This window comes from Gymnodraco acuticeps, unplaced genomic scaffold (assembly GCF_902827175.1).
Source record: "Gymnodraco acuticeps unplaced genomic scaffold, fGymAcu1.1, whole genome shotgun sequence".
NCBI lineage: Eukaryota > Metazoa > Chordata > Actinopteri > Perciformes > Bathydraconidae > Gymnodraco > Gymnodraco acuticeps.
Window position 1 is genome coordinate 9096056 of NW_022992351.1, and position 24961 is coordinate 9121016.

General features: G+C 44.9%; 1 protein-coding gene across 1 annotated transcript in view; it reads right to left on the minus strand.

The window, feature by feature from the left end:
- Positions 1 to 436: 436 nt before the first annotated feature.
- LOC117541769 (helicase ARIP4-like) overlaps positions 437 to 24961 on the minus strand; it is a 97124-nt gene continuing 72599 nt past the window's right edge. Inside the window, 18 exon segments of the mRNA XM_034208945.1 lie at positions 437 to 4000; positions 4002 to 4140; positions 4503 to 4595; positions 4891 to 4980; positions 5115 to 5314; positions 5444 to 5640; positions 17540 to 17715; positions 18285 to 18490; positions 18588 to 18687; positions 20033 to 20157; positions 20327 to 20445; positions 20917 to 21135; positions 21683 to 21860; positions 21959 to 22097; positions 22229 to 22432; positions 22537 to 22733; positions 23624 to 23757; positions 24795 to 24961. The exon segment at positions 24795 to 24961 is cut by the window's right edge and continues 16 nt beyond it. Coding sequence (XP_034064836.1) covers positions 3163 to 4000; positions 4002 to 4140; positions 4503 to 4595; positions 4891 to 4980; positions 5115 to 5314; positions 5444 to 5640; positions 17540 to 17715; positions 18285 to 18490; positions 18588 to 18687; positions 20033 to 20157; positions 20327 to 20445; positions 20917 to 21135; positions 21683 to 21860; positions 21959 to 22097; positions 22229 to 22432; positions 22537 to 22733; positions 23624 to 23757; positions 24795 to 24961 — 3521 coding nt within the window. The 3' untranslated portion in view covers positions 437 to 3162.

The window sequence follows — 24961 nt, forward strand, 5'->3', positions numbered from 1 at the left end:
AAAGCGGATCAGTACAAACCCCAACCCAGATTTAACTGTTAATGTTACGTTCCATTGATCTTAATCATATATACTGGCAAAAGCAATGACACTATGGAGAAGGCAACAAGAAAGTTATTTCTAACTTGTTGGGATATAATAATAATCTCATGCAGTTTCTGCGGTAGCATCCCCCTTCTAACTTTATTTTATAAAAGTTTTTTTATAAAAATGATCTCATAAGCCATAAGTAATTTGGTTAGTGTCATGAAAATATAAAAGGTCTATCCCATTTCTCAAAGTCTAAGATGAGTTCTTTAAATGTCTTGTTTTGTCAGTACTAAACCCAAACATGTGAAAAAGAGAAAAGACTTCATGTTCTGTGTGTATGGGGAATACAAAGGGGGTATGCACTACGCCTGCTACTCAAATTGATGTAAAGAAATAAGGACAAGTGTTATTTAGAACATGTTTCTTTTTATTTACAAACTTCAAAAACCAAAAAAAGGATCTAAAAGTAATCCAAGGTCATACACATTATCCATTGATAAACGACACAACAGGCTTTGACTAGAGCCAATCCTCAAAGACAGCAGCTTTAATCTTCTCCTCGGCTAAAATGGAATTCAGACGGTCGGCTCCACTCGTCTTACCGAATCGATTTGTATAAATAAATATGTAAATTCAAGTAGAAAGCGGCAAAATAAAAGAGCAGTCAGTCGGCGCGGCAGACACAGAGCTGACAACAGTTCAACAGGGAGGAAACTCGCCTCGGATGTCACCATGGACATTTCTGATGATAATAGTAATGGACCGTACAAAAAAAAGTAAAGAAAATGAACTGATATCATTATTTTCTTGTCCTCTCAGATGATAAGTGGTTGGACTGCTTCTGTTTCTGACCCATAACGTGTGAATGAGCTTTATTTACATGCACAAATGGCTCCTAATATTAAATATTTAAGATTTGTACCCCAATTGTTGAGAAGCTTGATATTCTCACGAAGAATCTTAGCTCATAGAATCGAGAAAAACAGGTTTTTAACACAGCTTAGTAATACTAATGTATCCCTGATGTTCTTCTGTTGGGTTTATCGTAATGAAGATCTGATCACAGTTATCCCGACCTATAATGCGTACAGTAATGCACTTATTGGTTGGTCCGCACGCAAGTTCTGCACAAGTTCACATGTTCTGGGTCAGACTCGCAGATTGACACCCAAAGACAAAAATAAAAATGACCAGAAACCAAAGTGTTTCCATCTGTAGTAACAACAAAAAGTAATAGGACTGTAAAAATCTTAAAAACAAGATAAAGAAGAGCAAAAAAACAATGTACAAAAAATGAATAAATATGCACCATCATAAATAAATACATTTGGTTAATTCAAAGAGCACAAAAAAAAAACAAGTAAACTAAAACATGGAAGATAAAGAGGATGACATGCTGATGTCTTTACTTGATGATGTCACAAAAAGAGCTGGTGGGTTTTAAAGCTCTTCGCTGCAGCCGTTTTTGAGGAGAAGATTTTTCCACTTAAGGACAGTGCACACCGTAGCCGATCCGTTTGTGTGATCAGAGGGGATCAGAGAGATGCTTCATGGGTAATCTAGGGGGAACTTGGTCACATGCTGAAGCTTTCGCAGCTTTTCTACAGACGCATACAGATTTGTGTCTCTATAACAGTGCAGTACAGTGTACAGTGTTACCTGCAAGGTCATAGAGAGAGATGGATATGGACGTCTCCACTGTGCTTCGTGAGGATGCTGTAGAGAGAGCGTGTTGGCGTTTTAAATCCTGTTGGTGACATTATTTGGTCTTTTAAGACACAATCCTCTTCGACGGAGGTCTCCGATGTGCTCTTGTTTTTGGCAAAGCTACATCGTCTCCCCCAACAAATAAAAAGAAGTTTGGTTTCACAATGTTGAATGAGATGAGACAGAAAGAACAGGTAACACAAGCTTCTATTTTGTTTAAACTATTCCTATTGTAACCCGAACACAACGCACAGATACGAACACAGTAACGACACAAGCGTAACCAAAACTCAGGGTTAATTCCTCGGGGGGTTCGTACGTATACATTTATAGGCTTGAGTGAGTGTTTTGCATCGCTTTGCGCTAGGCTACAGTAAGACTGTGGGTGAGATTCAGAGAGCCGCAGTGGCCGTCCGCTCTCTTCACCTCTCCTTTCTCACAGTAGTTAACATTCAGAAAGATGGAGGCAGAAAGGCATTTTCTGTTGGTGGTTTCTCCGCTACGAGGAGGACACCTCACAACAACACAGTTATTTCCCCCCCCCGTATTTTCACCTGGCTGTTTTTAGGCAATGTTTTTCTCTAAAAAGTATAAGAGATTACATCAACATAAAAAAGAAAATCAGATCTTCCCACGTCTAAAGCCTAAATAGGAGACTTTTCAAAAAAAGGCCTGGTTTGAAGGCATTTGATTTAGCATACATTCGTTCAATCGAGTTTTAAGGTTTCAGTAAATGTCTCCCACCTCATCCTCAACAAGCCTTTTTGATACTTCAAGATGCTCTCGTTTCTTTTCTTTTTTTCAACTGTACAATACCCTTGTCCTGGCAGTGAATTATTCAATTCAATCAAAAATGCTCTTTACATTTATGTGATCTTTTTACCTTTTGAAGAAATATTCAGTAGCAATATTCAACAACTGAAACAGACACTACCAAGTTACTGATATTTAACGAACGTTACTACCAATAATCAAACCTTTTTTTTACGTAAGCAACTGCATCCTACCATCATCTTTTTAACAAGCTGAAAAAAGCGAAAGAGTTTCGACATTTAGCAAAGCTGCAGAACTAGATTCTCTAAAGTCAACACTACACCTACTGCAGGCCCACAATCAGCAGTTCAGTCCAGTGATTTGTTTTAAATGCCAGTAATGGACAAAACTTGGAAGCCCAAAGTCCTCTTGGTTTTCATTTTCTTCCTTAGGTTTTATCTTCCGATAGTCAGCATTGAGATTTGTCGCTCTGTGTTCAAGCCCTTCAGGCCATTTCTCCAAGGCAAACAGGGGAAACACTCATTTGTCATCACTTCAATTTATTTTCATTTTTTGTCCATTTCCCTCACGGCACAAGCCCTTTTACACCTTCCTCCCGGAGGACTTGATCTTATTTCAATAATTTTTAAATAATGCTCAATCATTGGTCTGTCACTGTCCCCTCACCTCGATGACATCGTCGTCATCATCCGAGCTGCTGGCGCTGCTCACGTTCCTGCCATCTACCAGCACCGTACCCCGGCGGCCCTCCCCCGTGGGGGAGAAGGAGGAAGGAGAAGAGGAGGAGGAGCTGGAGGCGGCATTGGAGGGGAACTGGGAGAGGAAGCTGGCTCCGGCGGGACCTGGAGTGGCGGCAGGACCCGGCAGTCCCCCCGGCAGCATGGACCCCGTGTAGAGGTTGGCCAGGGAGGGGCTGTAGGACAGAGGGAAGCCTGCGGGGAGCATCCCGGCCATGCCCACCATGCTGGGGCTCAGCATGAACGGCGGCATGGCTCCTGGAACCGAACCGGCCCCTTTGACTGAAGCAGAGGATGACGAGGAAGATGAGACGGAGGTTGCGGTGTTGGTCGTCGGGCAGGAGGAGGAAGCGGTGCCGGTTCCACCTAAGCTGAACAGATCTGGGTACATGTAACCGGGGTCCCTCAGCTGGGTGTGAGGGGGCTGGAAGTAAGGCGAGAACATAGAGGTGTTGATACCCAGAGGAGGGAGGCTGTAGCCCCCATTGAAGGGGAAGGAGAAGCCTGGGCTGGCCAGAGGGGCGGAGGAGTGTTTGCCCGTGTGGGGCTGCTTACTGGGAAGCTCCTCCAGGGACGGGGTGCAGGCTTTGCGCTTGACGCCCTGTCTCAGGTCAATGGCGTCCATGTTGGGCTGGATGACATTAGTCACAGAGGCGTCATGGTGGTGAGTTTTCCCTGTGCTGCCATTGGTCTGAAGTAGTTTGGTGCAGGGCAGGTTGGTGGGGGGGCTCTCTGGTTGGGCTGCGGGGGGGGGCGGCTCCCGTGTAGCGCTGCAACTCGCTGATGATCTCTGGGCTGTCCGGGGAGAGGGGGCGGGGCACAGTCTTGGAGGGCGTCTGCTGCTTCCCGTTGCTGCCATCGGTTGACATTTCCTGTGGTAGGGCCTGGGAGTCTGAGAAGAAGAACCAATATATTAGCTCTTGAAAAGGAATACACTCCTAACATGGACTGCTTTATTAATATTATAATGTCAGTATTTTTTTTCTTCTGCATGCTTATAATTATATAATGCTCATTTTCAGACTCATTTTTCTTCTCCCTCTTTCTGGTTTGCTCCATTTTAGCAGCTGTGTCTTCAAGCCCCCCCTCCCAAAACCCTGCCCTTATTGGTCAGTATTTCTGTCTTTGGTCTTGCTCATTGCTACCTCAGCGCCCGCATTTTCTGGAGCCTCTGCACCAACTTTACTGTGAGCAATGACTGTAATGTTACGGGACATTTGTTTGGAAGTCAGCTCTGGTAATAGATCATCCTACCTTTGGGTGGCGCTGTACTCTCTTCTTCAGGCTTGGGCTTGCTAGCTGCTCTGATGGCAAAGATTCGACCATCAGACGACCTGATGTAAGTCCCTAAAACAGACAGAGGTGCAAGAAAAGGTCAGTACACACAGAAAGTTTACTGATGAGCTTCATTAAGTTAAGCATAAATGGTTCTCAGAGAAGCGGCAAGTGCTACAACTAATGAATATGTTTATTATTTATCTGCAGACAATATTTTGTCTGAACAACTGTCCAAAACCCAAAAATATTCTGTTTAGTATCATGTCAAACATTGGCGAAAACTAAATTCTCATATTTTGAATGATAAGTTGAATATAGGAGCATCATGCAAATATTTGTAAAGTTTAGTAAAGGGTCTTTGTACCTTTGGTGCCCCTGATGATGTGGATGCTCTCTCCAGCAGTGATCCTGGCCTGGACATCTGTTGAGCTGTTGGTTCCTGGAATCACTATGTCTATAAAAGACCAAGGAAGACACATTTATATTATAGAGTATATAAAAACAGAAATTATCCTTCAGCTCATATCAAAATACTCGAGAGGCGGAGAACAGGAGAAAATAAGATCAGGCAGTAAACAGTTTGCCTACCAGTAGTGGTGACGATCTTCTGTACGAACACCCCGGCTTTTTGCAGGCACTTGACAGGAAATTCTCCGAGGCTGGACTCTGATGAGTCGTTGCCAGGGGCGGAGCCTGCAGACGCCTGTCTGGGAGTCATGGGAACTGGAGTCGACTGGACCGGACGGACACTGGCCACCGACTTCTCTTCAGTACGAGTAGGTGCACGCCTGAGTACAGATTTTTTTAACTCAAGAATTCAGTTCATTTTTTCAAAACTTGTAATAAGTTGTTGCTGAAAAGTTTCTAATAAGAATAGAAAAAAAAGTAGATTTTTTGTTTCTGCTGAAAGCACTGACCAGTTCCTCTGACTGAAGGCGGGGATGTTGGTGAGGCTCTGGTCGCTGGCAGGGTAGTAGTGAGCGTAGGACGGGCGGGTGTACGGCACGGACGCCCTCTTCTCCTCTTCGTATCCTTTCTTCGCCGCTTTCTTCTCAGCCTTGTTCAGCCTCAGCTCTCTGCGGTCTATCAGCAGGGACTCGTGGGGGAAGGGTTGCTGGAAAAGACAATAAAATAAAGATGTGATGGTCAATCATTTTTTTTCCATATTCGGAATATTAACAAACAAAGGTTATATGGGTACCACTTTACAATAATAAAGGATTCATAAAGGGTTTATAATTAGGTTGTAAACACTTTATTAATCATTAAGAACCATTTATAAACCAGTTCTAACATAGTTTTCATACATCAACACAGGCTCACTATTTGGCAAGATGACTAAGCCTTATAATGGCACTAGCTTACTTTGTCTTCATTAGCCAGCATCCTTGGTATCTGTTGTTCACTGAGTTGATTCTCCCCCCTTCTATCTTGATGTTTCTTGGCATCTCTTATGACCATTTATTTACGAGTTACTAACATTTATAACTGCCAAAAGGGAGCCTTGTAAAGTGTAAAACAAATCACCATTTATTAATGAGTTACTACCATTTATAATTTGTTGAAGTTATATTAAGCCTTAAAGTTATGCATAAATTAGGGCGTGGTCACATTGAGTGACAGGTATCCGGTGACTGCTGTTGTTTGCTAGCAGCTCCATGATGTGAGGGCCTAAGATATTTAAAAAAATAATATTTGAAAACGTTAAAAAAAAACATTTTTTTTCTACATTCACAGAGGGCCAGCTATAGTAACTCAACGAGAGAGTAATGTCAAATGACAGTACAATTGACCAATCATATCTTCCCTCTAAATGGGCGGGCTTTATTTTCACGGACTTTATGACAAGTTCCGCCCGCTGTGAGGTCTATGCAAGTGGTGCAGTGACGCGTCCTAAAACCCGGAAGTAATTTGCGCTCGGATTCCCTCGACAGAAAGCAATGGGATTTCTCCATAGGATTTTGGAAAATAGCTTGAAATAAGGTCGTAGAAAACAAACCTGTTAGATAAATGCACGTTTTGTTCAGCCGGATAATATCCACATGTCTACCCTACTTTTATTATTTTCGAATCATAAATCTAATCGATAGATTTATGATTAGCATAAGTTTGTTCATGATGGCTCAGGGGGGGTCAGAGGTACCTAGCTATAAAAGTCACGGCTCGCCACTGAATTTGAGTAGGTCTACTTTATTTATGTGTTGCTTATGTTTTGAGTCAGCTAACGTTAATGAATGTTAAGGCTTGGGTTAGCATGTAAGCACGGCTGCCAACATTTGAGTTCAGCTTGGAGTGAGATTTTTATTTTGGTGAACCGAAAAAAAGAAACGTTCATGTGTACAGTGTTACAAATGTATTGAACATGTACAAACTAGGGTTTCCCATTAATGTACCGGGCGCTACAGTGGAATACGCACATACACAGTGTACCCGCGACTCTTACAATGAAGGCTCGATAATCAGCTCACAGCATATAAAATGGCACATAGGTGTAAGCAGAGGTAAAGTGCTATTTTATAAGTGTGTGTGTGTGGGGGGGGGGGGGGGGTCCGGGGAATGCTCCCCCGGGAATATTTTTTAAATATTGAACTTAAAAGCATGGTGCATTTTGAGAGCAACATTAAGAGATCTATGGATACATCTCTCAACATCCATATGAAACAAAAACAGATTTTCTTTTTCTTTATGGATATTTTACAAATCTCTCACCTTTTAAACTGTATTCTTGTTCTATTTCATACCTACTGACCGCCAGAGGCGGTGCTTTAGCACTGGATATCTTCTGTCTCGCGCATGCGTAGGTCGAATATTTATATCAACAAAGTCACGTGTGACCTCGTACGACCCGGAAGGCATAAGTTCCGGTGCCGTCGACGAGTTCAGTCCTTTTCATCTTCTCGCAGCGTAGGTTACTACTTTATGAGTAGAAGCCAAAGCTAGCTTACTGAACAATTAAGATCCTAGCTCATCGCTATCTGTAGCCTTGTGATCGTTAGATCGGAGCTGCGGGCTAGAAAGACGCTCGCCCTCCAAAGGCTGCGACGAGCTAGCTGTCCGTCCTCCCAAGGGAGGGGACCGCGGTGTTCACCGCTCGGATCTTAGGAGCTCCGGATCGGTAAAGAGCGGACGCTCCTGCACGTCAGCCGGCTCTACCGGTTTTGCTGTTTGTGCTATATATTCTCAAACTAATGAGATAATTGTATACAATTAGCCGAGGGCTCTCGCTAATTGTCACTGCACAGTTAGCTGAGCACTTTCTTTCAAGCTAAACTGTTACTACACTAGTGAAAAGAGTGTCTCCGCACCTCTTTTCACTACAAACATTTGGTTACTTACCTGATTCTATCGTCCAGTTAGCTGAGTGCTAGCCGTTCAAGCTAACTGTTACTGCACTGGTGAAGAGAGCGTCTACCGCCCTCATCTCACTACAAACATTTGGTTACTTAACCGATTCTATCGGCCAGTTAGCTGAGTGCTAGCCCGTTCAAGCTAACTGTTACTGCACTAGTGAAGAGAGCGTTTCCGCCCTCTTCTCACTACAAACATTTGATTCTATCGTACCTGATTCTATCGTCCAGTTAGCTGAGCGCTTTCGTTCAAGCTAGACTGTTACTGCACTAGTGAAAGGAGCGTCTCCGCACCTCCTCTCACTACATACATTGGTTTCTTATCTGATTCTATCGTCCATTTAGCTGAGTGCTAGCCCGTTCAAGCTAACTGTTACTACACTAAGTGAAGAGGGCGTCTCCGCCCTCCTCTCACTACAGACATTTAATTCCTTACCTGTATATCGTCCAGTTAGTTTGAGTGCTCCCGTTCAAGCTAACTGTTACGGCGCTAGTGAAAGAGTGTCTTCGCCCTTCCACGGCGCACAATTGGTTCCTGTGCCATCCTCCAGTTAGCCGAGTGCTCTGGCTCATAGCTAACTTACTACAGCGTTAGTGAAGAGAGTGTTTCCGCTCCCCTCTCCTTGCACACAGTTGGTTTCTGTTCCATCCTCCAGTTAGCTGAGTGCTCTCGCTCAAAGCTAACTCGCTACAGCGCTAGTGAAGAGAGTGTTTCCGCTCCCCTCTCCCTGCACACAGTTGGGTTCTGTTGTATCCTCCAGTTAGCTGAGTGCTCTGGCTCAAAGCTAACTCGCTACAGCGCTAGTGAAGAGTGTTTCCGCTCCCCTCTCCCTGCACACAGTTGTCTTAAGAACCATTCCATCTCATGTTAGCAGAGTGCTTTAGCTCAGGCTAACTTGCTACGGCGCTAGGGAGAGAGTATTCCCGCTTTCCTCCCACAGCATACCACTAACTGACCACACACTTGTTCGCACCCCAGTTAGCAGAGTGCGTACGCTCACGCTAACTACTTTGTGCTCACTCCCCTCCATTGTGGAGTTTGTTTCCTGGCCAGTTATTTACAGTCAGCTGAGTGCTTCCCCTAAGAGTGGCGCTATGTTTAACGGCTGTAACACCTGTATGGCTTCTCTGCAACCAGAGGATGGCCATGACCTTTGCCCCTCTTGTCTTGGCCTCGAGCATCTGAGGGAGGGCCTTTCGGAGGACTCGTGCATGAATTGTACCATCATGCCTCGTGCGGTAAGAGCTGCTAGACTAGCCAGGGTTGAACTACTGACTGAGGGTGGCCTTCCCCCTGCACAGTCGACTACATCCCAACCTACCCGTCCTAGGCGTCGGGCAGCAGAGGCTGCAGGTGCCCCGCCCAAGAAAAGGACTAAGCCTGATAGGCTGTCCTCTAGGGTGGACCGACTCACTACTGAGGTTGCCCAGATGAAGTCAATCCTCTTGGCTCTCCATTCTGGTGTCCGTACAGAGCACGCCGCTGCACCCAGTCCACCCAGCCCACCCATGCCTGAACTGATTCCAGAGGACGATGTGTTCTCATTGGCAGCTTCAGCCACTCAATTTAATGAGTATGAAGGAGAGGGCCCGTCCCAGGCTTCTGGGCCTGGCTCCTGTACCTCAGATCATGCATCCTCGGGGGGGGCGGATGTCGGCTCCATGAGTACCGTCATCCGCATGGCACTGGCTCGCCAGCAGTTGGATGTACAGCAGCCCGAAACAGTGCCTTGCAGTGCGTTCTTCAGGCGCACTTTGGCACCCGCCACCCTTGCAGTTCCTCCCTCTTGTGAGTAGGGTTGGGAACCGAAACTCGGTTCCAGATGAGAACCGATAAGAAAATGCCGGGTACCGGGTACCCATACAAAATACACAATTTCGGTTCTGCTTAACGGTTCCTAAACGCGGTAGACCCTGTATTCCAGCGGGTCCGTCTGCACCGCGGTGCTGCGGTGACCCGGTGGAATACAGGGCGGACCTGGAGAATCACAGAACGGCCGGTCGTCAGCGGGCCGTTGACGGCCGGCTCGGTACGCTGACGGCCGGCACCGCCCTTCATTTTTTTAAACGGCATCATATAAATTGCGCTGACAGGCGACAGAGGTCCACAGTTGCCCCGCAGCGATGCTCCCCCGCCCTCCCGTAGACATTTCACGAGCTCAGTCACTTCATAACACCAAAGATAGGTCGCGGTAAACACTCTGAAGTGAGGCTCCACTACACTAAAAAATAAAAATAAAAGGCAAAGTGTAATGCCTGTTAATAGCTTGCCACAGGCATAGCTCAGTTAAAATAAAGCACAGCTATTGTGCAATACATTTGTATTGCATGTATATTTTTTAGTAACAATTTCAGTTAAAGCTTTTAAGAATAAATATATGTTTGTTATCTAAACGTTTGACCTCTTTATTTTACAATTTTGGAATCGAAACGGGGAATCGATAAGAACCGGAATCGATAAGCAGAACCGGAATCGAAATCGGAATCGATAAATTTCAAACGATACCCATCCCTACTTGTGAGTATCTGAGGGAGTTACATGCATGCTGGAGGGACACTAAGACTTTTTCCCGTCTTACGTCCGATGGCCGAGCCCTAGCAGCCATGCAAGATGCGGCAAAGGTCGGCCTTGATCACATGCCGGCTGTGGAGCCTACCATTGCTTCCCTCATAGTTTCCCCTGATGAAGGTCGGAGGCCAGGTGCCCTCGACCCCAATGTCGGGTCACTGATGACCTGCTCACTAAGGCTTACGATACAGCGGCACGCATGGGCCGTATAGGCAATTCCCTCTCTCACCTCATGCTCGCCCTCTCAGCTTCCCTGCAGCAGGAGGCTCTTAGCGCTTCTGCTACCAGCCTCAGTGACGCCTCATTACAGGCGTTTGCTCTGATGTCAAGAGAGCTTGGGCGCCTGATGTCCACTCTCGTCCAGACTCGTCGCCAGGTTTGGCTGGCACAGTCACCTTTATCAGAGGCATGTAGGAGGACTCTCCTTGCTGTCCCAGTGGAGCCCGGGGAACTGTTCGGTTCAGCTGCCATACAGGTGCTTGAACGGACTGTCCAAGCTAGTCAGACCAGGCAACAGTTCTCAGCTCTTCGCAGAGACATGCCCCCCCCCCCGGTAGGCCGAGAGGCTCCGCATCTGCCTTCCGAGGCCGCTCCCGTCCACCAGCTTACCCCGGTACCCGCCAGGGACCTCGGTATCCCACGTCAGTTATTGTCGGTTATTTCTCCCAGCAGCAGCTCAACTACTGGGTAGCTCAAGCTTCAGACCCCTGGGTGGTTTCCACCTTAACCCAAGGGTACAAGCTTCAGTTCCGACGCCGACCCCCAGCCTTCAGCCGGGTCAAAATGACCACCATAAGCGACCCGGCAAAAGAAATCGCCCTAAACCAGGAGCTGTCAGTCCTCCTTGCCAAAGGAGCAATCGAGCCTGTAGACCCCATCTCAAAGCCCGGGGGCTTCTACTCGACCTACTTCCTGGTAAGGAAGAAAGGCGGTGGACTTCGCCCAATCCTAGATCTAAGGGGACTCAACAAGTTCCTAAAGATCTTACCTTTCCATATGCTGAGCACAGCGGACGTTCTTCGTACCGTTGCCAGGGGGGAATGGTTCACGTCCATCGATTTAAAGGACGCTTATTTTCATGTGCCTATTGTACCTCATCACAGGCAGTTTCTTCGCTTTGCCTTCAGAGGCCGTCATTTTCAGTTCAGGGTGCTCCCATTCGGACTCTTCCTCTCCCCAAGGGTGTTCACCAGGTGTGTCGCGGCAGCCCTATCATCCCTGCAGTCTCAGGGTATGAAGATTCTGCCATACTTAGACGACTGGCTAATCTGTGCACCGTCCCGGTTGCAGTCAACCCAGGACACGGCTCTCCTTCTCTCTCATGTCACCCGGCTAGGCCTCAAGGTGAACATGGAGAAGAGTTATCTGAACCCCTCTCAGAGCCTAACCTTCATTGGGGTGGCTCTGGACACAGTCACTATGCGGGCCTGTCCATCTGCTCAGCGCCTGGACAACATTCTCCAGCTTCTTCCCCTCTTCAAAAGGGGCAGGTCTCTGGCATTTATCCGGTTTCTCCGCCTCTTGGGCATGCTGACAGCTGCCTCAACTGTCATTCCCTTGGGCTTGTTATCACTGCGCCCCCTGCAGAGATGGCTGAACGGCCTCCACTTAGACCTCAAGTTGCACAGGCACAAAAGAATCAGGGTGTCACAACAGTGCCTCTCCACTCTATCCCCATGGAGGGAGAGGTCATATATGTCGAGGGGCGTGGCCATGGGCTCCGTCCCTTTCCGCAGAGAGACCGTTACGACGGATGCCAGCCTCTCGGGATGGGGTGCAGTGGTCTGTTCTGGACGGCACGGAACACATCAATGTGCTAGAGCTACGAGCTGTGCACCTAGCACTCAGGCACTTCCTGCCATACCTAAGGGGGAGGCATGTGCTTGTCCGCTCGGACAACACTACAGCGGTGTACCATATAAACCACCAAGGGGGCACCAAATCTGCACGCTTGCTAGAGGTGTCCCAGACTCTCCTGACCTGGGCAGCTCCTTGCCTGGCCAGCCTACGGGCAATGTATCTGTCCGGAGAGCAGAACCAAGTCGCAGACTTCCTCTCCCGTCACAAGCCCCCACCAGGGGAGTGGCGGCTTCATCCAGAGGTGGTGGCCAACATCTGGGGTCTCTTCGGCAGGGCAGAGGTAGATCTCTTTGCCTCGAAGATGTCGACCCACTGCCTCCTGTGGTTCTCCTTGAGCGAGAAAACCAGCCCCTTGGGTCAGGACGCCCTGGCTCATTCATGGCCAGGGTGTCTTCTCTATGCCTATCCACCCCTCCCTCTGATCCTACCAACACTCCTCAGAGTGCTTCATCAGGGCCACAGGCTTCTTTTGGTGGCCCCCTTCTGGCCAGCCAGGACTTGGTTCTCCCTGCTGCACAGACTCTGTTGCGGGACACCTTGGCGTCTCCCCAACAGGAAGGACCTCTTGTCTCAGCTGGAGGGTCAAATATGGCACCCCGACCCCTGCCGCCTCCAGCTGTGGGTCTGGCCACTGGAGGGCCCGACCCACTGCTGAGCGACTGCATAGAGCCTGTCAGGAGGACTATTCTCAATGCGAGGGCACCATCTACTCGTAGACAGTACGAAAACAGGTGGAAACTGTTCTCTGACTGGTGCCAAGGGCGAAATGAGGACCCAGTACATTGCTCGGTGCCTACTATCCTTGAGTTCCTACAGTCCCTCCTGGATGACGGCCGGTGTCCCGCTACCGTCAGGGTGTATGTGGCTGCTATATCAGCCCAACATGCAAAGGTTGACAACAGTACAGTGGGGAGCCATAGACTGGTATCCCTCTTTTTAAGGGGAGCACTGAGACTTCGCCCCCCGAACATCCCAAGGGCCCCTTCATGGGATCTGCCCTTGGTGCTGGATGCCCTATGTTCGCCTCCCTTTGAACCCTTGTTAGAGGCAGAACTGAGGTGGCTCTCAGCCAAGACTGCTTTTCTTCTTGCCATCACCTCAGCAAAGCGTGTAAGCGAGCTTCATGCCTTGTCTGTAAACAGCTCGTGTCTGAGGTGGAACTCAGATGGCTCAGGTGTCACCTTATGGCCGAACATAGCGTTCCTCCCTAAGGTGCTGACACGCTCTCACTTTAATCGGCCTATCCAGCTGGCAGGGTTTGACCCCCCATCAGGAGAAGGGGAAGAGAGGTCAAGACTCCTATGCCCGGTGAGGGCCCTTAGAGCTTATGTCCAGACTACCGCAGGCATGCGTCAGTCTGACCAGCTCTTTTTATGTTACGGTGGTCCTAGAAAGGGCCATGCGCTCTCAAAACAGCGCTTGTCCCACTGGATCGTGGACGTCATTGCCCAGGCATACAGGGCGAATGACCGTCCCTTGCCACCCAGAGTAAAGTGCCACTCTACCAGGAGTGTCTCCACGTCATGGGCGACCTTGAGAGGTGTGCCCCTGGAGGACATATGTGCTGCGGCCACATGGGCATCTCCGAGCACATTCGCCAGATTCTACAGGGTGAATGTTGCCGCCCCTCACCCGCTGGGTGTGGTCCTCCTGCAGAGTCCGCCTAGACCATCCTTATAAGGTGAGTATTCAGACTTCCTCGTGACTCTGTTGGTATAGGTCATCCAGTGCTAAAGCACCGCCTCTGGCGGTCAGTAGGTATGAAATAGAACGATAGTTACGTATGTAACTACGGTTCTATGAATACTGGATGACCGCCAGAGTTCTTGGTCACTCGGAATTTCGTGTTTCTGCGAGAAGATTCCATAGGACTGAACTCGTCGACGGCACCGGAACTTATGCCTTCCGGGTCGTACGAGGTCACACGTGACTTTGTTGATATAAATATTCGACCTACGCATGCGCGAGACAGAAGATATCCAGTGCTAAAGCACCGCCTCTGGCGGTCATCCAGTATTCATAGAACCGTAGTTACATACGTAACTATCGTTTTACTGTCATATAGTATTTCATAACTGTTTTTCATTTATTCTCATAAATGGTGACCAAACCGTTTGAGACCCACTGAGATAACTAGACTAAAGTTAACTATCTAAACAGAGAGTCCCTTACCTCACTGAGCTGTAGTTATCTCTCTCAGTCTGACAGGAGAGAGCGCTCCCTCTCCTTGTTTTAGAAACAGCTTCTAATATCCGTTAGCGCAGCTAGCTAACCAGATGCTAACAACAACAATGCAAATAGTGAGTTTGGTAGAAATATACTGTATAATAGTAAAGTTATTTAAGATGATGCCATATTTATTGAAGATTTTACATTATAAATATTCCCCAAAATTATTCAAAAGCATATTCTTCCAAACTCCTTGCTGTAGTATGACCACCAGGAGACTATTGATGTGTGTAGTGAGTTTGGTAGTAATAAGCTGTATAATAGTGATTTAATATTATTGTATTCTCTTTTTTCGGAGTTGCACTTTGCAGACGGTCCATGAGCACTCGTTTCTTCTCCGGCTGCGGATAGAGACCAATGTAATGTGTCCAGCGCGTACTGGCTTTTTTTTAATTATCAAAATGTGATTGTAGTTCGTTGTCAACCTTACCACGGTACTTAGGAGACGTCATTTGTGTCTGAATAACGTTTTGTTCATGAGTTATTGATCCGTGAAATCCGAATCTCCCAATAGCGTTCCAACTTTACTGAACTGAGCCAGAAGACCGTCTCATTTCTTAGACCGCTCGGTTTGCTGTTCCTTCACTTTATTTTTATATACATTTATTTTGGACGAAAACTTAGCGTGAGGAAAGGCATGTGTGGCGTGAGTGCGTGAGATATGGGTTAATTGCGTGACTCTCATGCTCAATGCGTGAGTGTTGGCAGCCCTGATGTAAGCAAGCTTGCTTACATCAGCTCGAAGTTAAAACGTAATAGAGAAATGTTAAGCATTAAGTGGGATAATACTGTAGAATAAACGGCTTCTGTTTGAGGTTGGTAAAATAAGGTCATCCTTGTAAGTTAGAGATATTTTATTAGGTAGGTAACTTTATGCATTGCTAAGGTTAATTTAAATTCGCTATGATCTAACTGCTAGAATCCACTTCAAGACACTGGTACTTGCGTACCATGCTGCGAATGGATCTGGCCCTTCGTACATCCAGGACATGGTTAAACCGTACACCCCAGCACGTGCACTACGCTCTGCATCAACCAAACGGCTCGCTGCACCCTCGCTGCGAGGGGGACCCAAGTTCCCATCAGCAAAAACACGTGGGTTTGCTATCCTGGCTCCAAGATGGTGGAATGAGCTCCCCATTGACATCAGGACAGCAGATAGCTTGCACATCTTCCGGCGCAGACTGAAAACTCATCTCTTTCGACTCCACTTCGAGCGATAGATTTATTAACAAAGCACTTATATACTAATAAAGGGCTGGCTTATCTAAAGCCAGTTGAGTAGCACTTGAAATGTTTGGCTCTATGAAACCTGATGTACTTATATGATTCTGTTTTCTTCAAGGTTGTGTCTTCCTGGTCGAATGTACTTATTGTAAGTCGCTTTGGATAAAAGCGTCAGCTAAATGCAATGTAATGTAATGTAATCGATTATGTAGACAAGCTAACGTCAAAGTAGTGTTGAAGAGCAGCGTAGTGTATGTGAAATTAACCTCACAATAAGATGTGTGTATATTACAAATATTAATGTCATATTTCAAGATGATTACTTAGATATTACAAATAATATGGCAGAGGAAACCGTACAGAGAGTTTGTTGGAGGAACACCTCTAGGTTCTTGAATGGTCATCTTGGCTTGGCTCTGCTCACCCTGATGGACTGCTTGGACGCTTGTTCAAGAATATACACAAAGCCTTTCCAGTCTGAGTACCATTATGTCTTACCAAGTCTTTAATGTATGTCTGAGAAAAGCTAAATATGTGTATCAGTCATACTAAACAGTCATTACTTTGAGTCCTAATTTTCTTCATGCGTGAATAAAAGGTTTTGCTTGGCTCTTTTGCATCTTACTTTGCATTTCATGTGAAAAATGTGTATTAGTTAAGCGTGAATGTTATAACTCATTCATAAATGGACATGTGTATTAAACTTAAAAACAACGCACCCTTTCAGTAGTTATAAATGTTAGTGACTCATCAATAGATGGTCATGAGAGATGCCAAGAAACATCAAGAAGGATGGGGGGAGAATCAACTCAAAACAACAGATACCAAGGATGCTGACTGATGAAGAAGACGAAGTAAGCCAAGTAGCCAATATAAGGCTTAGCAGTATAGATAAATGTGGGTTCACTATTTGGCAAGCAACCGGTCACAGTTGCCCTGTTTATCTCATGTCTTATAAAAGCTTATTAATGATTTATAAAGTGTTCACAACGTAATTAATAAATGAATTACAAACTATTCATAAACCCTTTATAAGGGTAGTCTTATTGTAAAGTGGTACCGTTATATGTTTAGCACGTATTCGGTAAGAATTTCCATAAGTGAGCACCAAAAGATTTAGATGATAAAAAAGAGACAGGATAGTATTTTATATAGAAAATAAGTAAAGCAAAGAAAAATGAATAAATAAGATTGACAAGAATAAAATTAATGTAATCTAAGGATAGATATCAATCTTTTTTAAACTTTCAAAAGAAGCAGAGGAACACAATGCCGTCTTTGTGCTTCAATGTGGAAGCCTTCACCTGCTAAATTAGTTTTGAAGGTGAAAATGTAATTATGAATTACATTTTTACTAGCTTTTGCCAGTGAATGGGCTGAAATAAACACATGGATGCTGACAAATGAGATTATTTGCCACACAAAGCAAGCTTGAAATATTATAGGCTCAGTCTTTTACTACGAGAGTTAAGTCTGAAAAACATCTGCAAGGATGCAGTGGGTGACTCAACAACCTCTCACACTGTAGATCATTGGGAGCTATTTAAAACAGTGTTATGAATATAAAAGGACGTGCAAATGCAACTACTTAGGGTAGTTCTAAACTCAGATGGATAATGAATGAGATGTTTGACGAATTCAAACATTTTCATTAATACAGCCATGATGACTTGATTTGTTGTCAATCATTTTTGCTACAGTCGAATAGAAAATGACACTTTTTCTTAGTAAATTGACTAAAATACAAAGTGTTTTTTTCTCAGTATCTTACGAGTGTCTACCTTAGTAATCTGGCGAGGATAGAGGTGCAGAGCCTTCCTCAGCACGCTCTCCATGCTGTCCTCGGGCCGCAGCTGGACCTGGGAGGGGTCCGGCTCCTCCTCCACGAAGTGAAGAAGAGACTCCACTTCCCTCCTGGTGAAGGTCAGCACAGGGTTCAGGTCATCCACCACCCGGTCTGATGGAGAGAAGGAAAAAGGGAAGACAGAAGAGAAGTCAAAAAAGGAGCAAATTGTGAAAAACTGTTGCTGATTCCTACAGCTCTGCAAGGCCTAAGCAGCCTCAATATGTCTTACCAGTCAAAGCTTAAAGCAAACACTTGAGACCGTTTACTCTGTCCGACAAGAGGCTCTTGGCAGAAGAACTCTAGTTTCAAGGCAAAGCTGAATATTTAGTCTGGTTACGAACAGCAGTGAATGTACATGGATTGAGCTTATTGTGTTTTAACATGTTTGATCATTTCCATTCTGATCTGTATGTATTTTTCCTCCTTTTTTGTATTTCGGTGATGGTTCATATAACGTGTTTGTGCTGTTGATGCGACCAGGACTCTCAGGATATCAAATAAAAAAAATGCACCAAAAGCATTTTATGTTCCTTTGCAATTGCATCATGTTTTTATTGGTCACCAATCTGAAAGGATTATTTCACAAACTTCGCCATACCATTCTGTTTTTGGTATGAACAATAGGAAATAATTGTCTACTGAAGGCATATTCAAACTCATCCATGCATTTTCCGACTCACCTGACATGCCCTGCTTGGAGATCTGGCGGTCGTAGATCTTCTTCTCCAGCGTGAAGTCGCACACCAGCCGGTAGATGTGGCACTGCTTCCTCTGACCGTAGCGGTAGACGCGGCACACGGCCTGGGCGTCGTGGCAGGGGTTCCAGGAGGCATCGAACACCACCACCCGGTTCGCCCCAATCAGGTTCACACCCAGGCAACCAGCCCTGACAGAAATCAGGTTATGTTTGTTATTGTTATATTGTTGCCTGAACTTTTACTTCTATTTTCTTCCATTGATTTGATTGTGTTGGTGAGTTTTACCTGGTGGACAGCAGGAAGACCCACGCTGAGGTGTTGGCCGGATCGTTGAACTGGTTTATAAGTCTCTCTCTCTCTGAGGCCGCCGTACTTCCATCCAGTCCTTGAACACATCACACAACAGAGAGTTAGAAGAGTCCCTAATGAATGTCATCAATAGGTAATAAAACAACATTTGTGTGTAGAGGATTCAAGTTTAGATTAAAACGTTTAGTTAGTTCATAGTTAAACACATTTTACTTTAAGGTGAAAAATTTGCTTGGTGGACAAAACAAATATTGTACTAGTGGTAGTTTGTTACATTTAGTAAGTACTGTACTTAAGTTCAATTTTAGTTACTTGTACTTTGAGTATTTTCATTTCTGGCTACCTAATTCCTTATACTTCACTACATCTTAAAAGCAAATATTGCACTTTGTACTACATTACATTTATTTAAAAGCTTTAGATACTTGACATTAATTCAAATTACTAATGTAAAAACATAATGAAATGTGTATGGAGGTAATAACAAGCTAGGCAGCATTGCAAAGTATATTATGTTATTTTTGTACTTTTACTAACAACATTTTTGAAAGCCCACTGTTGGATGTAACACTCCTTTTACTTTAGTTAAACATGCATTCTCCCAAGACTGTATTTACAAGATATTTCTTTAGATATCCTTGTAACATACAAACAAAATCTGTGAATTTCTGTCTGATCCTTTGAGAACTACGGACTAAAGTCTGGCTGTTATCAAGAATCACCAGCAGAGGGTAGCACTCATTGTAAGTCAATGAGAGAGCAGTACCACTCAGTCAGAAATATACATATAAAGTATAGAATGCACCATTAGTTAAGCATGGTTTATAAACAGCTGCACATAACAGGTGCGCATGCACACCCCCCGCCAAAAAAGAAGCACCGGATAATTTGAAAAAAGGCGCATTTGCGCACCAACATTGAGAGAGAGAAAGAAAAGAGAGATGAGAGAATAGAGAGATGAGAGATATTTGCGAGTTGCATAAGAACTGGTAAGATAGCAGGGTTTCCCTTACATAGACTTTACTTGGGCGGGTCCCTAGCTCTACCCCTCGCTATCGCATGAAGGGTCTGCTTTATGCGCTCCGCACAGTAACCCTGCTGCGAGGCACGGGCGAACAGTTCATGAGCGTGCTCACTAGCGCACCTCCCCCCCCCGCCCCCCCCCCCGTTCATAAAGTCAAGTACCCCTCAAAAGGTCCGGTTTATTTCATTTTAAGGATGCGCACCAAGCAACATCTCCAGGTGTTCCTTTGAGAACCAGGGCAAAAAAGTTATGTGCACCCCTGTTAATAAACTGTGACACATATTTAGACCATCTTTCAATTAACCTGTCACTGTGATCAAAACAACCTTTCACCTTGTCTCCTTATGAATACTGAATAAGAGAAAATCATTTTTAATCATCATTTCTGAGGACTTACTGTAGTAGTTGTGGTTGCGGACCCAGTTCTGGTTTGGTCTGTCTCTGCTGGAGGTGTTGGGTGAAGGAGGCACAGGTCTCTTAGCCAGGAAATCCTCAATCACCGTCAGCGTGAACAGACTCTGACTGCAGGAGGCACACAAACGGTTGGGAACATTACGGATTGGGTCACATGCCGGAAAGAAGTTTGAAGGTTCATAATGAGTTATCTTTTCTGCTATAGTTTTGAGTTTCATTTGCGTAACACATGTTGAATTATCCAGTTGAAACGCTCTTGTTTTGTCTGGTCTCGTACCTGAAGACGAGGATTTTGTCTCCCTTCCTGACGCTCTCCTCGATCAGATGGAACAGCAGCACCATTTTGGCAGAGTTCTCCAGGATGCCAGGCTTGTAGTCATACAGGATCTCCTTTGCCTGGCCATGTGAAGAGAAAGACAACTGTTAAAATGTAATGTACTATTAAATGTCACCTTTATATTCATAGTTCAGCTGAATAGTTGACCTTATTTCACAAAGCTGCTCTGCACACCTTATAAGTCAGGATGAGATAACAACCACAGCTATGAACTTTATTTGAATGCTTAACATAGCAAATGTGATCTTAAAAACAAAAGTAATGCTCCACGCAGCGCTAAATGTCATTTTGCAGACTTAAATGCTTAGAAATGACATACTTTGATGTGTGGATTAATGGGTAGTTAAATAATTATTTTTGTATTTTTCTTCATTTTGCTGTGGGTGGCAGCACTGGACTGTCAGCAGTATCTCAGGCAGGGGAACACAATGTTCTGTTTACCATCAACTGAGATTTAGGGTTAAAGGTGTACCTGAAAATCAGCATTTTTGTGTAAAAGGAAGCTAAAATACTGAATAAGATCAACGTACCCATTCGTAAGTGATGACCTGATTGGCCCTCTCCTGCAGCTGGTTGAGGCTCAGTCCACCAATGGGGTTGGGGCTCTCCAGGGGCTTGGACTTTTGATTACTTGCGGTCGTACATTGGGAGGGACCTGTGGTGGTGATGTCATCCAGGTCCAGGTCCTGGTCAGTGGCCAGGTTTTCTTTCTGTAACGCCTCGTACAGCACGTCAGGATGGTTCCAAATCTGTAGAACGACAAACAGTCAGCGGTGTGAAAACTCTCTCAAAGTAGCAATCACTGGATTTGCCAAGTATGATAAATATAGAGGAATTCATTTTGGTGCCAAAACATGTTGACTTGAATGGTAACTTGTGCAACTTATAGTACAATGACTGCCTTCAGAGAGAAGAAAACAACTATTTTCACAGTGATTTTTGAATAATGATCCTGTAATTAAGGATACATTTTGTCATTTTTTATGAAAAGACTTCGCTATATTTTTTTCCAGAATACTTTCTACCTGGTAGTACGGATCAAGTTTTATTTTTTTCATGGACAATTTTTACCTCAGTAACACATGAAAAAAAAAGCCAGTCCAATAAATGTCACTAATGAATATTCACAAAACTAAGTAACCAAATAAATTATTTAAATAAAAAGTGAAAAAATATAAAATGAAAATACAAGAGCAGCAAGTATATAAAACAGCTAAATAAAATGACTTCGTTTGAAGGAGGCTAAACCATAGATGTTAAATAGAGGTCGTATCCAGGTAGTGTTCTGTTCCTCACCTTGCAGCAGACGGCGAACGCCTTCAGGGGGTTGAGGCTGAGCCAGCCGCTGTTGCCTGCCTCTCTGAAGCGGTTCATGAACTCTGTGTAGAGCGCCCTCTGCAGGGGAGACAGACGCACCAGGATCACATGTTCCTCTTTGGAGGGCAGCTGGTCCTTCAGGATGTCGTGACCCCGCCTGGAACCAACACAGGTCAAAATGTTTAGAATGTTACTAAAAGTGAAGAATATCAGGTCTAAGAGGGTTAAATGTCTGTAGTCTTTTATTGGGCTCACCTCTGTACGAAGCCCTCCAGCAGGCTGTGCAGGACGTGGGTCCTGTACCTCATCAGCTGGTCGTCCTGAGGGGTGCTGTCCACACACTGCCCGTTCAGAATGGGACGTTCAAACATGTTACTGAACTCCTGCCGCGTACCTGAAATAAATATCGTAAAAAATTAGAGGATTACCAGAAAACCAAAGTATTTTGATGACCAACATTTACATGCTTATCCCAGAAAGATATGGGAAAAAAACCTGAAACTAATCGCTGACGTTGCTCCATACCTAAGAAGTCGGGTCTGACGAAGTCGACCATGCACCAGTACTCGATCAGGTTGTTCTGGAGCGGGTAGCCGGTCAGCACCACGCGGCGCAGCGTCTGGATGTTCTTCAGAGCCTGTGAAGTGCTGGCGTGGCAGTTCTTGATGCGATGGCCTTCGTCACAGATCACAAGGTCTGGACCAGGCCGGGCCAGCGCCTGCTCGATACCTGGAGGAACAGGGAGCTGTATCTTTAAAAACGCTTTTTTTTTGGCACATTCATTCTCCTTCTGAATCCCTCTTGTTCCCCCCTGTCCCTATCATCCCTCTTACCTTTGAGCAGTTCCTGCTGCCTGTCCTCTTCGTCCAGGTTGATGACCACCGGTCCCGTTGTTTTCTTGCTCTTCTTCTTCCTCCCAGCCACAAAGCTCTTCTTCGTCGACAGGAGGCGGTACATCTCGTAGCCCATCAGCAGCACCCCTCCGTCCTGAGCCCAGTCCTCCACCACCTTGGCCCTGATCGCTGTGTTCCTGGGTGACATAAGGAAAGGTAAGTTCATTTGGAACAATCCAGACCTCATTCTTCCTGTCACAGAGAGGATTTCACTTATTTTTTAATGTTGCTTTACTGTATTTTTGCACAAAATGAACCCTAAAGCAATGCAGAAAGATAAACACAGGTAAACAACTAAATACTATTCAAATGTAAAAAACATCGCAGTTGAAAACAATGTAAATTGTGACAATAGTGTGTTTTGCATTCTCAGTCGTGGCTTAAAATATATGTATAAAAGAAAAAAGGAGGAAAAAAGCTTGGCAGATAAAAAATACATGGTAATCAATCATCTAATTGAAATAAATTACCAATTAACTATGAATGAATAACATTTTTATATTAGTAGAGTAGAGTATTGCTTGAACAGTTGAATAATTGCTTGTGAATTTTGTTAATTTTCAACGCTGTTAAGATCATTTTGAACTGAGACAGAATGAGGTTAATGTGTCGCTCTCAGTCATGGCTGTATTACGAAAAACTGTGCTCTCATTTTACAGCGTTTCCTCTCTAATCCTGAAACACACACAATGCGTGCGAGAGTCAGGAAATGTTTCCGGCACAGGCAGCTGGCCAGAAAGAGGATGATGGAGAAGAGGAAGAGAGGAAGAGCCAGATGGGGATAGATTGCAGACGCAGGTCAGATCACAAGGCCAGCGATGCCTTTTTTTGAAAGAGATAAGGAAAGTCTGTGTTTTGGATGAATGGAACTGTATCCAGCCTCCTGAAATGAACACTTTCTTTCTTCTCTTCAGTGAACAATGGAGCACTGAAAGTCTCCAATTCTCATAAATTAAACATTTTCCGACATATAAACAAAGCAGGTGGGTGAAATTATTTAGGGATAGCGTATGTTCCCGTTACTCACTTGTGTTCGTCGTTGAGGATGTGAACCTTAAAGGCACGCGGCGTCACCAATCCCGGGTCGCTATCTCGAGGTAAAGCCTCTGGGGGCGGGACCCACATGTTGAACTCTGCCAGCCAGTTCTGCAGCGTGTTTACCTGGGAGGAAAATATAGAAATAATCTAATTTAATTTCACAATTTCTACTTTTTAGAAGTAAAAACACCAGAAAGGCATTTGTTACATCTTTACAAATGTCTTCTAATCAAGTAAGTCATTTTTAGATGATTAATGACTTTTTTATTTGTGACAATCAATGGGCTACAAAGCTATTGATAATTTAACCAATGATGAATATAACTGCATCTCTTTTTATTTACTAAATATTTATTTAAAAATGTAAAATTAATATTTGGTAGAAAAATGGCAATATTCCTGCCATTTTCTTATTTTATGACAATAAAAGTAATGCAAAATGGCAGAAATATTGTGCAAATCACCCGTTCTAGCCATGCCTCATATCCCTCTATTTCACTTCCTGTTTCAAAAGTGCTGATTTTGGGTATAAAGCTTTAAAAAAAAAAAGGAGGGGGCTGAGCTCATGCGGGACCCGGCAGCTACTGTCTAAACTAAATACTGCCGTGATGAAACGCCATATCATGGATTATCAAGGATTATTTCTGAAACAGTCTGGAGCTCAAAGGCTTTCTCTCTTGCCGGTTATACCACAAGGTGAGTTCCTTTTTACTTCCTGCTTCTTCACACACATGCTCTATCCAGTACAGAGTGTTAGCTCTGAGTGTTAGCGATGCTAATGTAAACACCGACCATATTACATCCAAAACATTCGGGCATTGTTTCTGATAGCAACTTTCTGATAGTGCCGTGGGTCCACATTTCCGATATTATGTCATATCGAACGCAAATCTGGATCAGCTCCGTTGTACCCCCGTTTTTAGAGATTTGGGTACGGAGGAAAAGAGAGAGGGTTTTATTTTCTGATGCTGCATGAGTTCCCTGACTCACCAGGGACACATATTTATGTATAAAATACATCAAAAAGTGCATTTTGCATGATAAGTCCCCTTTAAGTCATCTTCTGATTCAATCAAAAATGTATTTTGTGTGTGTCTACATCTGAGCACTAATCTATCCACATTTTTTTGTATTCCAATAGTCAGCAGAAAGGTGCTTACAGGTACGATGGCGAGCACGGTGTGAGCCTGGGTGTGCCTGAACAGGACATCGATGAAGGCGATGACCTGCAGGGTTTTGCCCAGGCCCATGCTGTGAGCCAGGATGCAGCCGAACCCGCCGGTGCTGCCGAACCGCTCCACCGACTCCACCAGGTTGTCGTACAGGA